Source organism: Rhinatrema bivittatum, chromosome 15 (genome assembly GCF_901001135.1).
Source record: "Rhinatrema bivittatum chromosome 15, aRhiBiv1.1, whole genome shotgun sequence".
Lineage (NCBI taxonomy): Eukaryota > Metazoa > Chordata > Amphibia > Gymnophiona > Rhinatrematidae > Rhinatrema > Rhinatrema bivittatum.
This window is the reverse complement of record NC_042629.1, coordinates 45,996,611-46,010,352: the sequence shown is the minus strand read 5'-3', so window position 1 is coordinate 46,010,352 and position 13,742 is coordinate 45,996,611. Positions and strand designations below refer to the sequence as shown.

General features: G+C 45.0%; 1 protein-coding gene across 9 annotated transcripts in view; it reads left to right on the top strand.

Moving 5' to 3' along the window:
• STXBP5L (syntaxin binding protein 5 like) overlaps positions 1 to 13,742 on the top strand; it is a 779,311-nt gene that overhangs the window by 488,342 nt on the left and 277,227 nt on the right. For all 9 annotated transcript variants that reach the window (XM_029578338.1, XM_029578339.1, XM_029578335.1 and 6 more), the window contains one exon: positions 5,058 to 5,275. In XM_029578338.1, the coding sequence (XP_029434198.1) occupies positions 5,058 to 5,275 (218 nt within the window). The remainder of the gene's footprint in view (positions 1 to 5,057; positions 5,276 to 13,742) is intronic.

Below are 13,742 nucleotides of genomic sequence, written 5' to 3'. Positions count from 1 at the left end.
ATGCACTTGTTATACTTTTGTAATGTATACTCTTACGTTTTAGCTATGTACGTTATAATGTATTGCTCACCCCTTGTTTTATGTAAACCGACATGATACGAACTTCCGTGAATGCCGGTATAGAAAAACACAAATAAATAAAAAATAAAAGTATGAGAAAAAATGTGTGAAGCTTGCTGGGCAGACTGGATGGGCCGTTTGGTCTTCTTCTGCCGTCATTTCTATGTTTCTATCCCTTGCAGAACTTAGCTTTGTGGTCTTAGACACCATTGTCAGTACCCACTCCACCTACAAGGTATTTGGTTGAATTATGACGAGCTATTCAGAGAAAGGATGGCCGATACACCATGCATGTCATGGGGTGAACAAGACGTCGAGTAGTGGCTGACACATGATAGCACGCAATTTGGAAACACAAGCACATAATCGCTCCTTTTGTGCTCAGGGGGCGGGGGCGGGCAGTCGACCCCACGGCGGAAGCTTGTTGGCAGTACAACAAAGGATTGCAAGTACAAGCACATCTGCTCCACCCGCGCCACTGGTCACCCTGACACTAAGTGTACCAAGAAAGCCCCAAGCGGCAGGGGCAAGTAGCCCTTAATCGTGAGCCCCGACTCCAGTCATTTAGGAGTGATTGGCTTCGGGTCTTAGCCTCTATCCCAATAGATATGCAGCCTTTACTTCACACCAAGGTTTCAAGGAGGGCTTTAGAATCTCATATGAGGGTCCTGTGAACCCTGCCCAACATGCAAATGCACACTCCGCAACAGGTTCGCTGACATACGGGCCGATACAGTAAAATGCGCAGGAGAGCTGACACTCCGAGGCGAGCACCTACTCTCCCAACACGTGCCTAGGCCACTCTCCTGGGCCCAATTTAGTATTCAAATGAGGGCCCATGGTAATAAGGAGGTGCTAGGGACACTAGCGCATCCCTAGCGCCGCCTTATTGGCAGAAGCAGCGGCTGTCAGCGGGTTTGACAGCCGGCGCTTAATTTTACTGGCGTCTGTTGTCTTCCAACTTGCGAGCTGCAGCTTTTTTTTTTTTTTTATATATAATTTTTTATTTTTGGGGCCTCCCAAAAAGCAGTTTTTTCTGCTTTTCTGTACACTTTCCCAGTGCTGGCCGAAATTAACACCTGCCTTTGGCAGGAGTTAATTTCTGAGAGTAAAATGTGCGGCTTGGCAGCACATTTTACTTTCTGGATCACGCGGGACTAACTAATAGGCTCATCAACATGCATTTGCATGTTGCGGGTGCTATTAGTTTCAGGGGGTTGGCCGTGCGTTTTCCACGTGCTATTACCCCTTATTGTATAAGTGGTAAAAATAGCGCATTGAAAACGCGCGGCCAAACGGGGCCTAACTGTGCGCTCGGTCAAGCGCACCATACTGCATCGGCCCGATAGTGAGAGAAAATCTGGGGGTGGAAATTAGTCTAGGCAGGGTAGCAGGTCCCTTCAACCTCCCGCTCTTTGACAAGATGATAACTTCAGACTGATACACAATCTCTCTTACCCAGTGGACCGGGCTGTGAATGACTTCAACAGTTGTAAGTATTGTTGTATGTTCTCTCTGTAGTTTATTGTTATACTGTATGGAGAGAGGTAGTGGAAAATTAAATACATTTATAAAAACAAGGCATGCCTCACCAAATGGAACAGAGCTGGTGTGAGTCCCTTGATAAAAAAAACAAAAAACAATTTTTTTAATTTTCCCCATAAAACCAGCAAGATCTGAGTAACAGTAATGTCCTGAGTTTTACAGAATTATTCTCAGCATAGAGGTGGGGATGGGAAGCTGTTCATGAAAGCTGAATTTAATTATCAAAATCTGAGAGAGAGACCATATGGGCTGAAACTCCATGGGCCTGTACCCCATGTCTTTCAAGTACCTAGCAACATGTCTGCTCACTGTAGTGATTGTCAAATTTGATGCTTATTACTGGAACAATTTTTAAATCTGCCTGCATTGTTGGAGAGTCAATATGTACTTTTACCTATGGGCTGGCTATGCACCAATTTCAAAGGGGAAGTAAAAGCATATTTTTCTTTTGAAAATTGCTGCAGAAATGTGCACCTGCTAATCATGATCCTTTAATTTATTTATTTTTATTTTATTTATTTATTTAAGGTTTTTATATACCGGCACTCATGATACAATCACATCATGCTGGTTTTCATTTGAACAGGTGTGCAAAAATAGACATCGAACTGGAACTATAGTGCAGAAGAAAGCAGTTACAAATAACAAGGACTGTTAAACTGGGAGAAGAGGGAAATAAAGAAAAGGTTAATAACGTCAAAAATGATTTACAAAGAGGTGACACTGAGCTGACTGTATAATGTATGATGATGGTGTAGGGCATTAATGCCCTACACCATGACTGGAAAAGGAACAGTGTGCAACTCCAAGGCTCTCATGCTAAACTTTCAAAAGGGAAACTTTGATAAAATGAGAAAAATTGTTAGAAAAAAACTAAAAGGAGCAGCTACAAAAGTAAAAAATGTCCAAGAGGCGTGGTCATTGTTAAAAAATACCATTCTAGAAGCACAGTCCAGATGTATTCCACACATTAAGAAAGGTGGAAAGAAGGCAAAACGATTACCGGCATGGTTAAAAGGGGAAGTGAAAGAAGCTATTTTAGCCAAAAGATCTTCATTCAAAAATTGGAAGAAGGATCCAACAGAAGAAAATAGGGTAAAGCATAAACATTGGCAAGTTAAATGTAAGACATTGATAAGACAGGCTAAGAGAGAATTTGAAAAGAAGTTGGCTGTAGAAGCAAAAACTCACAGTAAAAACTTTTTTAAATATATCCGAAACAGAAAGCCTGTGAGGGAGTCAGTTGGACCGTTAGATGATCGAGGGGTTAAAGGGGCACTTAGAGAAGATAAGACCATCGCAGAAAGATTAAATGATTTCTTTGCTTCGGTGTTTACTGAAGAGGATGTTGGGGAGGTACCCATAATGGAGAAGGTTTTCATGGGCAATGATTCAGATGAACTGAATCAAATCACGGTGAACCTAGAAGATGTGGTAGGCCTGATTGACAAACTGTAGAGTAGTAAATTACCTGGACCAGATGGTATACACCCCAGAGTTCTGAAGGAACTAAAAAATGAAATTTTAGACCTATTAGTAAAAATTTGTAACGTATCATTAAAATCATCCATTGTACCTGAAGACTGGAGGATAGCAAATTTAACCCCAATATTTAAAAATGGCTGCAGGGGCGATCCGGGAAACTACAGACCGGTTAGCCTGACTTCAGTGCCAGGAAAAATAGTGGAAAGTGTTCTAAACATCAAAATCACTGAACATATAGAAAGACATGGTTTAATGCAACAAAGTCAGCATGGCTTTACCCAGGGCAAGTCTTGCTCACAAATCTGCTTCACTTTTTTTAAGGAGTTAATAAACATGTGGATAAAGGTGAACCGGTAGATATAGTATACTTGGATTTTCAGAAGGCGTTTGACAAAGTTCCTCATGAGAGGCTTCTAGGAAAAGTAAAAAGTCATGGGATAGGTGGCGATGTCCTTTCGTGGATTGCAAACTGGCTAAAAGACAGGAAACAGAGAGTAGGATTAAATGGGCAATTTTCTCAGTGGAAGGGAGTGGATAGTGGAGTGCCTCAGGGATCTGTACTGGGACACTGACTTTTCAATATATTTATAAATGATCTGGAAAGAAATACGACGAGTGAGATAATCAAATTTGCAGATGACACAAAATTGTTCAGAGTAGTTAAATCACAAGCAGATTGTGATAAATTGCAGGAAAACCTTGTGAGACTGGAAAATTGGGCATCCAAATGGCAGATGAAATTTAATGTGGATAAGTGCAAGGTGATGCATATAGGGAAAAATAACCCATGCTATAATTACACAATGTTGGGTTCCATATTAGGTGCTACAACCCAAGAAAGAGATCTAGGTGTCATAGTGGATAACACATTGAAATTGTCGGTACAGTGTGCTGCGGCAGTCAAAAAAGCAAACAGAATGTTGGGAATTATTAGAAAAGGAATGGTGAATAAAACGGAAAATGTCATAATGCCTCTGTATCGCTCCATGGTGAGACCGCACCTTGAATACTGTGTACAATTCTGGTCGCCTCATCTCAAAAAAGATATAATTGCGATGGAGAAGGTACAGAGAAGGGCTACCAAAATGATAAGGGTAATGGAACAGCTCCACTATGAGGAAAGACTAAAGAGGTTAGGACTTTTCAGCTTGGAGAAGAGACGACTGAGGGGGGATATGATAGAGGTGTTTAAAATCATGAGAGGTCTAGAACAGGTAGATGTGAATCAGTTATTTACTCTTTCGGATAGTAGAAAGACTAGGGGGAACTCCATGAAGTTAGCATGGGGCACATTTAAAACTAATCAGAGAAAGTTCTTTTTTACTCAACGCACAATTAAACTCTGGAATTTGTTGCCAGAGGATGTGGTTAGTGCAGTTAGTATACCTGTGTTTAAAAAAGGATTGGATAGGTTCTTGGAGGAGAAGTCCATTACCTGCTATTAAGTTCACTTAGAGAATAGCCACTGCCATTAGCAATGGTAACATGGAATAGACTTAGTTTTTGGGTACTTGCCAGGTTCTTATGGCCTGGATTGGCCACTGTTGGAAACAGGATGCTGGGCTTGATGGACCCTTGGTCTGACCCAGTATGGCATTTTCTTATGTTCTTATGTTCTTATTAATTGGAGTCCGGGAAAGCTTGCTTAAACAGCCAAGTCTTAAGTCTTTTTCTAAAGGTGGGGAGGCAGGGCTCCTGTCTGAGGTCGGGAGGGATGGAGTTCCATAACGGTGGACCACCGTTATCAAAATTTAGTTATCAAAATCTCAGGGGAGACCATATGGACCCAAATTCCTAGCAATGCCTTTGCTCAAAATTTTGTAACTTCTAAAAGTAAAAAATAAATAAAAATTAAAATTGTAGATGATGTTATGTTTGTGGAATTAATCAGAAAAAAGAAAACCAGTAAAAAATGAAGACTTTATTATTGGAAAGTAATATTTGAAATATTTTTCATTATTTTACAGCAACTCTGCAAATGTTGTATAAGTTGAAAACTTCAAAGGTATTTGAAAAACAAAAGCCTGGAGAAGGAAAGCAAACAGCAGAAATTGTAGAAGAGGATCCGTTTGCTATTCAGATGATCTCTTTGTGCCCTGAAAGCAGAATATTCTGTGTGGCAGGAGTTTCTGCCTATGTTATCATTTACAGATTTAGCAGACATGAAGTCACAACAGAAATAGTGGTAAGTCTTTTGAAATATACTTTGTTGACCTTAAAACACTAAATGGAATAGAAATTAAATAAACAATTAAGATTTTGTTTTGAAACCAATAGGCTGAGTTTATTTACATAATTAAATCCAGAATTCCTGCTAGAGTACCAAGCATATCTTTATCAATAAAAATATATATGTATATGTAGGGTTTTAAAATGTGTATAAAGAATAAAACATTCTCACAGGACAAGCAAGATGGTAGTCCTCACATATGGGTGACATCACAGGATGGAGCCCAATCACGAAACACTTTTGTCAAAGTTTCCAGGACTTTGACTGGCCCCTACTGGGCATGCTCAGCATGGCACTAACCCTGCATCCAGCAGGGGTCCCTCTTCAGTCTTCTTTTTTCTGCGCAGCAGTAGCCTCACGGTTTAGGAGCTCTGCAGAGATTCCTGACAGGAATTTTCCTCACGGAATTGCTAAAAGTTAATTTGCCCCACAGGGGTCTCTCCTTTAACTTTTCCAAGCCGTGGTACTCCAGTAAGTTTTTACCCATTTTTCCGTCGATTATCGTCGAGTTTGGCCCTTGCGGCCTATTGGCCATCGACCGTACCGCAGCTACATTTTACTCACAGGACAAGCAGGATGGTAGTCCTCACATATGGGTGACATCACAGGATGGAGCCCTGTATGGAAAACGTTTCTGTCAAAGTTTCTACAAAGCTTTGACTGACACTGGCACACTGAGTGCACTGAGCATGCTCAGCCTGCAATTATCCCTGTGAGCCACAGGTGTCTCCCTTAGTCTTCTTTTTTCCACTCTGCAGTAAGCATAGCGGTTAGGAGCTCTGTGAGAAATTCTAAAACTTTTTCCTTACGAAAACACTTAAACTTTTACTTCACAAACACTTTTCCCTGCACTGGTCTCCCTTCGTGTACGTTTATTCGACGCTCGGTGAGTACTATGCCCTGTTTTTTCGGTCGGTTCCTGTCACTTCCCTGGCCTGCCAACCGACTGCGGCCTTCCCTCTCCCTATGTTTTCAATTAGCCACACATAGCCTGCGAGTGTCCCTCTGTGACACTCTGCCTGGTTATTAGCGCTACTGGGACAGGGACTTCCATGATTTCCGTTGCCGCCAGGGCCCCTGTCGATTTCAGGTCCTTCGATTTCCTCGGTACCCTCGCGCAGTCGATGCCCCCATCGCTACCGTCGGTACCCCCTTCAGACCATCCTGGATTCTTAGATGCCGTCTGTACCCCTCCCCCCACGGTACACTGATGCCATCGGTCCCTGCATCGTTTCTATCAGTGCCATCCATGTTTTTCATCCATGGCACTGATGTTTCCTTGGGTTTCATCGGTGCCATCATCACCCGAATGGGTGCTATCGACCCACACCTTTGTGTCGTCGATGCCATCATCACCCAGGGCACTTCCATCGATGCCAGGGTAATTTCCATCGATGCCATTGTTTATTTTATCAATGTCATCGATGCCCAGGACATTTCCATCGATGCCATTGTCCATGGCATCAATGCCAGGTCGATTCCATCGATGGGCATCGATGCCAGGGTCAATTCCATCCTCGGGCACCTGGGATGATGCAGACACTGATACTTCATCAGAGGATGTCCTATCAGATCCCTCGCCTCCCTTTCCAGTTAGTATCGGAGGGAGATACCAGACAGAAAACACTGGAAGTTTTTCAATTTGTGGATCCTACGAAAGAAGCCCTTGCAATACCAGTGCATGAGGTGCTAGTGGAATTACAACATAGGTTATGGGAACACCCTTGTACCATACCACCTGTCAATAAACGGACTGATGCCACCTATTTGGTACAGCACATTCCAGGGTTTCAGAAGCCGCAGCTATCTCACCAATCTGTGGTAGTAGATTTGGCCCAAAAGAAATCTAAGAGAATCAAGCCACATTCATCTAATCCTCCTGGGAAGGAGCACAGATTTTTGGATACCATTGGACGAAAGATGTTCCAAGGCTCAATGCTGGTTTCCAGAATTGCATCATATCAGCTTTATATGATGCAGTACCAACGTAATCTGTGGAAACAACTGCAAGAATTATCTGAATCTTTTACCCAACAGTTCCAGGATTCTTTCAATAATGTCATTTATCCCAGGACAAGCAGGATGCTAGTCCTCACATGTGGGTGGCATCATTGATGGAGCCCTATGAGGGAAAACTTTGTCAGTTTCTAGAAACTTTTGACTGGCCCTGTGAGGCCACTGAGCATGCCCAGCATGCCATGATATTCTCTGCCACAGGGGTCTCTCTTCAGTCTTTGTTTTTTCCACGCTGCTGTAAGCATCATGGAGCAAGGAGCCTTGTGAGTTTTCTCACAGTGTTTACTGACTGAAAAGTCACTTTTTTTTCTCATTCTTTTTCTCCCACAAGGGATCTCTCTCAGATTTCCACTGGCTGGTGAGTAATTGTAGTCTCGTTTTTACTCCCTGAGTAAAAACTTTTTTCTCATAACTTTTTCCCTCATTTCATCGATGGCTGTCGATAGAAAATGGCTACCGGATTTAAAAAATGTCCTGTCTGTAATCGGGCAATGTCCATTACAGATCCACACCTCGAGTGCATCCTTTGTTTGGGGGACAAACATGATGTCTCAACCTGCCCTAAACGTGCAGAGATGACTCCCAAAGGAAGAAAACTTCGCCAAGAGAAGATGGAACATCTTTTTCACCTTCAGCTTCTGCCTTCTCCCTCAACATCAACAAAATTGTCTCCAGCCGGAGTTTCAAAACGAATAATATTGAAAAAACGTCGTCTGGAGGGGTCCAGAGATCATCCATCGGCATCGACAAGGTCAGTAGTCGAACACTGACCAAAACACCATCACAGACATCGGCACACATCAACTCCAGCGGCGCTTCTCTCCCCAGAGGAACCGACCGCTAAGTGGCTCAAACTTCAGGAAACACCGCTACCCTCGGCGCTGGGGCCTTCACCTTCTGAAGAAATACCGATAGTTGAACCTCCACAGGGCTCTGTGGAAGGGGTATCGACGCCTCCACCGCCACCGCGTTCAGCTGCTCTGCCTGCACCAGCTGTTCCGCAGGAATTGTCGGATTTTATCCGGCAAGCGGTGCTCCAGGCCCTTAAGGAGCAGATGCCTATTCCGGCGCCTTCACCGATGCCGGTTCCCGAACCGATGCTGGTACCATTACCGATGCCGTTGCTTGCACCGAAGCCGGTGACTACACTGATGCCGACGATTCCATCGATGCAGGTACCTATACCGATGCCGACGATTCCGTCGATACCGGTGCCTACACTGATGCCAGCGAAAGTAATACTGGCATGACCACCGATGATACAGATGCCATCTTCGATTCCGGTCCCGATGCCAATCTCATCTGGGGACTCAGGACATCCAGAACTGGCACTCTATCAGCTCATAATGAAGAGATTTGATGAGGTAGTCGGAGCTCTTCCAAGCCTCAAAGAACAGCCTGAAGGGTCACCCTTCGATGTCCCGCAACCAGGTCCTTCAGGACTTCCTCGTCCGCCTAGATCTTCTCCATCTCCTAGAGAAGATCCATATGACACTTGGGACGAGGGACACACAGACACCTCATCTGAGGATTTCATGTCAGATCCTTAACCTCCAGACCCAAGAAAGAAATCTTCACTGGAGGATTTATCATTCACCAATTTCATCCAGGAAATGGCGGACACCATCCCTGTGACGGAAGAAGATTCAAGGCAACAAACATTGGAGGTTCTCCAATTTGTAGACCATCCAAAGCAAGTAGTAGCCGTACCGGTCCATGATGTCCTTCTGGACCTTCAGCATCGGCTTTGGGAGCATCCATGCTCAGTGCCTGCTGTAAACAAAAGAATGGACACAACATATTTGGTGCAGTCTGCTCCTGGCTACCAAAAGTCACAGCTTCCACACCAATCGGTGGTGGTAGAATCTGCACAAAAGAAGTCAAAGAGGATAAGACCACATTCTTCAATTCCCCCGGGAAAGGACCACAGATTCTTGGATTCCCTGGGAAGGAAGGTGTATCAAGGAGCCATGTTAAATTCTAATATATCCTCTTATCAATTATACATGACTCAGTACCAAGGAAATCTATGGAAGCAGATGCAGGAGCTTAAACCATCATTGCCACAATATCATCAAGAAGCAGCCCAAACAATTATCCACAAAGGGCTGGAGGCAGGCAAGCAGGAGGTCCGTGCTGCCTATGATGGCGTTGAAACAGCAATCAGAGTGGCTGCATTGGGTATAAGTGCAAGACATTGGGCATGGCTTAAAGCCTCGGACCTCAGGCTTGAAGTCCAAGAAAAATTGGTTGACCTCCCATGTCTTGGTGATAACCTTTTTGGTTCCAAGGTACAAGATGCGGTTGCTCAATTAAAAGAGCACACAGAAACCCTGCAACAACTTTCATTGATTCCGCAGGATCTGACTACACAGTCAACTCGTAGGCTTCAAAGGAAAGAACCTAGAAGACCCTTCTACCGACAGAAGCGGTATTACCCTCCAACATCTAAGAGCAGATCTTCTAGGCCGCAACAAAGACCTCAGCCCAGACAACCTAGGGCAGCCAAGCCTCAACCTCCGCCACAGACGGGACCGGCTGCTGGCTTTTGAGATTTTTCCCAGAGACCGAAGCCATCTCTCCAATCCTCATCCACAACTTCCAGTAGGAGATCGAGTATCCTCTTTTTACAACCATTGGTTACAAATAACAGACCAACTCAATTTCCTCTCAAATCCAAAAGATTCTCCTCCAAAATTTCTTTCTCTAACCGAAAATCACATAACCCAATTACAAGTAGAATTATCCACCCTTCTGAGAGCCAGAGCGGTAGAGCCAGTGCCCCGAACTCAGCAGGGCAGAGGATTCTATTCCCGTTATTTCCTCATTCCAAAGAAACCCGGAGACCTACGTCCCATCCTAGACCTCAGAAATCTCAACAAATTTCTGAAGAAAGTAAAGTTCAGGATGGTTTCTCTAGGCACCATGCTTCCACTTCTTCAAACAGGAGATTGGCTTTGTTCTCTGGATCTTCAAGACGCTTACGCTCACATTCCAATATTCCCCCCTCATCATAAGTATCTGCGCTTCATGGTGGGTCATCAGCATTTCCAGTACAGAGTACTACCATTCGGACTCGCCTCTGCTCCCAGAGTATTCACCAAATGTCTGGCAGTAATAGCAGCACACTTGCACAAACAAAGTGTCCATGTTTTTCTCTATCTAGACGACTGGCTCTGGCATCTCTCAGTCGAACCATTACTCTACTTTACTCCATGGGCTTTCTCATCAATTATCAAAAGTCCCATCTCATTCCATCTCACCTGCTTCAATTCATAGGAGCAGAATTGAACGCCATCCTCTCAAAGGCCTTTCTACCCGAGGATCAGGCAGACACACTCTCCCTTCTGGCAAACTCGATTCATTCAAAGAAACAAGCAACAGCTCATCAGTTTCTAACCTTACTAGGCCACATGGCATCCACAGTTCATGTCACTCCTATGGCAAGGTTAGCCATGAGGGTAACGCAATGGACTTTAAGGTCACAATGGATCCAAGCCATTAAACCACTGTCTTCTCCAATTCAAGTGACCCACCAGCTACGTTCTTCTCTACTTTGGTGGGCGAACAAGGACAATTTGCGCAAGGGCCTACCCTTCCAACAACCAGTCCCACAAATAACTTTAACTACAGATGCATCCACCTTGGGTTGGGGAGCTCACATAAACAATCTCCAAACCCAAGATACTTGGACAAAACTCGAAGCAACATTTCAAATCAATTTCCTGGAACTTTGAGCTATACGTTATGCGCTGCATGCGTTCAAGGACTGCCTTTCACACAAGACTGTTCTGATCCAAAAGGACAACACAGTAGCCATGTGGTACATCAACAAACAGGGAGGTATGTGTTCATATCTCCTTTGTCAAGAAGCTGCCCAAATTTGGGACTGGGCCCAAACATACTCAGTGTTTTACCGGGCCACTTATCTGGCAGGCATTCATAACGTAGTGGCAGATCGACTCAGTTGCCAGTTCCAACCACACGAATGATCCCTGGATCCCTTAGTAGTGACCAGGATATTTCAACGTTGGGGGACAACCAACAATAGACCTCTTTGCGTCACACCTGAATCACAAAGTGGACAGTTACTGCGCTCTGCACAGACAGAATCACCAACTAGCCAAGGACGCCTTTGCTCGCCCTTGGAACTCAGGCCTTCTATACGCGTATCCTCCGATACCGCTCATAACCAAAACTCTAGTGAAGCTACAGCAGGACAAGGGGTCCATGATACTCATAGCCCCGTACTGGCCTCGACAAGTATGGTTTCCCACACTTCTAGACCTCTCGATCAGGGAACCAATTCGCCTGGGTGTAGCTCCCACTCTCATAACTCAGGATCAGGGCAGGTTGCGTAACCCCAACCTTCAATCCCTATCCCTCACAGCATGGATGTTGAAACCTTAATCCTACAACCACTTATTTTTCAACTAATGTCTCTCAAGTGCTTGTAGCTTCACGAAAACCCTCCACACGAAAGAACTATCGTGTTAAATGGAAAAAGTTTACCACATGGTGCACACAAAACAGTGTGGACCCTTTTTCCTGCACTACATCATCTTTGTTAGACTATCTCTGGCATCTCTCAGACTCTGGTCTACAGACCTCATCTGTCAGAGTACACTTAAGTGCAATCTCAGCTTACCATAACAAGATGGGAGATGCACCAATATCCATACATCCCCTTGTCAATAGATTTTTGAGAGGGTTAATTCACCTCAAACCACCAATTCGGCCACTAGTCACAGAATGGGACCTGAATCTGGTCTTAACAAGACTCATGCGTTCTCCTTTTGGAACCCATGGATTCCTGTGATGATAAATTTCTCACTTGGAAGACTATTAATAGCCATCACATCTGTGAGAAGGGTTAGCGAGTTACAAGCACTTGTCACATACTCACCCTACACAAAATTCTTACATGTCAGAGTGGTACTTCGTATACACCCAAAATTTCTCCCCAAGGTAGTTATGGAATTCCACTTGAATCAATCCATCATCTTGCCTACTTTCTTCCCAAAACCGCACTCTCATCAAGGAAAGAGGGCTTTTACACACCTTGGACTGTAAGCGTGCGCTTGCGTACTACTTAGATCACACCACGGCCCATAGGAAATCCAACCAGCTTTTTGTTTCTTTTGATCCAAACAAACCTGGAAAAGCAGTGGGCAAGCAAACTCTATCTAATTGGCTTGCTGATTGTATACAATTTTGTTATGAAAAAGCAGGCCTTCCTCTCCAGGGGCGAATAAAGGCTCACTCAGTAAGAGCAATGTCAACCTCAGTAGCACACTATCGTTCAGTGCCAATTCTTGACATATGTAAAGCAGCAACATGGAGTTCTCTTCACACCTTTGCAGCTCATTACTGTTTGGACAAAGAAGGACAACAAGATTCAGCCTAAGGACAATCTGTCTTAAAAAACTTGTTTCCAGTATAATCCCAACTCCTACATCCAATCTGCTGTGATCTTCGGCTGCCTCATTTTCAACAACAATACATTCTGTTGCTTCACTACAAATGACTCAGCCTCTAGCTTGCTAATCACCCATATGTGAGGACTAGTATCTGCTTGTCCTGGGATAAAGCAAAATTGCTTACCTTGTAATTGGTGTTATCCCAGGACAGCAGGATATAGTCTTCACGCAACCCACCCGCCACCCCGCGGAGTTGGGGCCAATACGTTTTATTATTTTATTTTTGGCTAACGCTCATTGCTACAAACGAGACTGAAGGGAGACCACTGTGGCTGAGAATATCATAGCATGCCGAGCATGCTCAGTGGGCACACTGGGCCAGATTTTCAAAGGGGTATGTGCGTAAGATACGCGCGTACCCCCTGAAAACCTGGCCCAAACACCCCCTGCGTGCGCCGAGCCTATGTTGCATAGGCTTCCGGCGCGCGCAAAGCCCTGGGACGCACATAAGTCCCGGGGCTTTCCTGGGGGGGGGGGCGCGTTTCAGGGGCGTGTCATGATCCGCTCGTCATCCGGGGGCAGTGCCGCGGGCATGGTTTCGGCCCGGGGGTGTGGCCGCAGTCTCCGGACCAGCCCCCGGACCGGAACATGGAGCGCGGCAGCCGGCCCAGCGCGTGCAAAGTTACGCCTGCTTCGAGAAGGCGTAACTTTCGTGATAGAGGTGGGGGGGGGGCTAGGTAGGGGAAGGGAGGGGAAGGTGGGGGGAGGGCGAAGGAAAGTTCCCTCTGAGGCCGCTCCAATTTCGGAGCGGCCTCGGAGGGAACGGAGGCAGGCTGAGCGGCTCAGCGCTCGCAGGCTGACTATTTTGGGCAGCCTTGCGCGCGCCAACCCCAGATTTTAATGGATACGCGCGGCTACGCACATATCTATTGAAATCCCGCGTACTCTTGTTCGCGCCTGGTGTGCGAACAAATGTACGCGTGTGC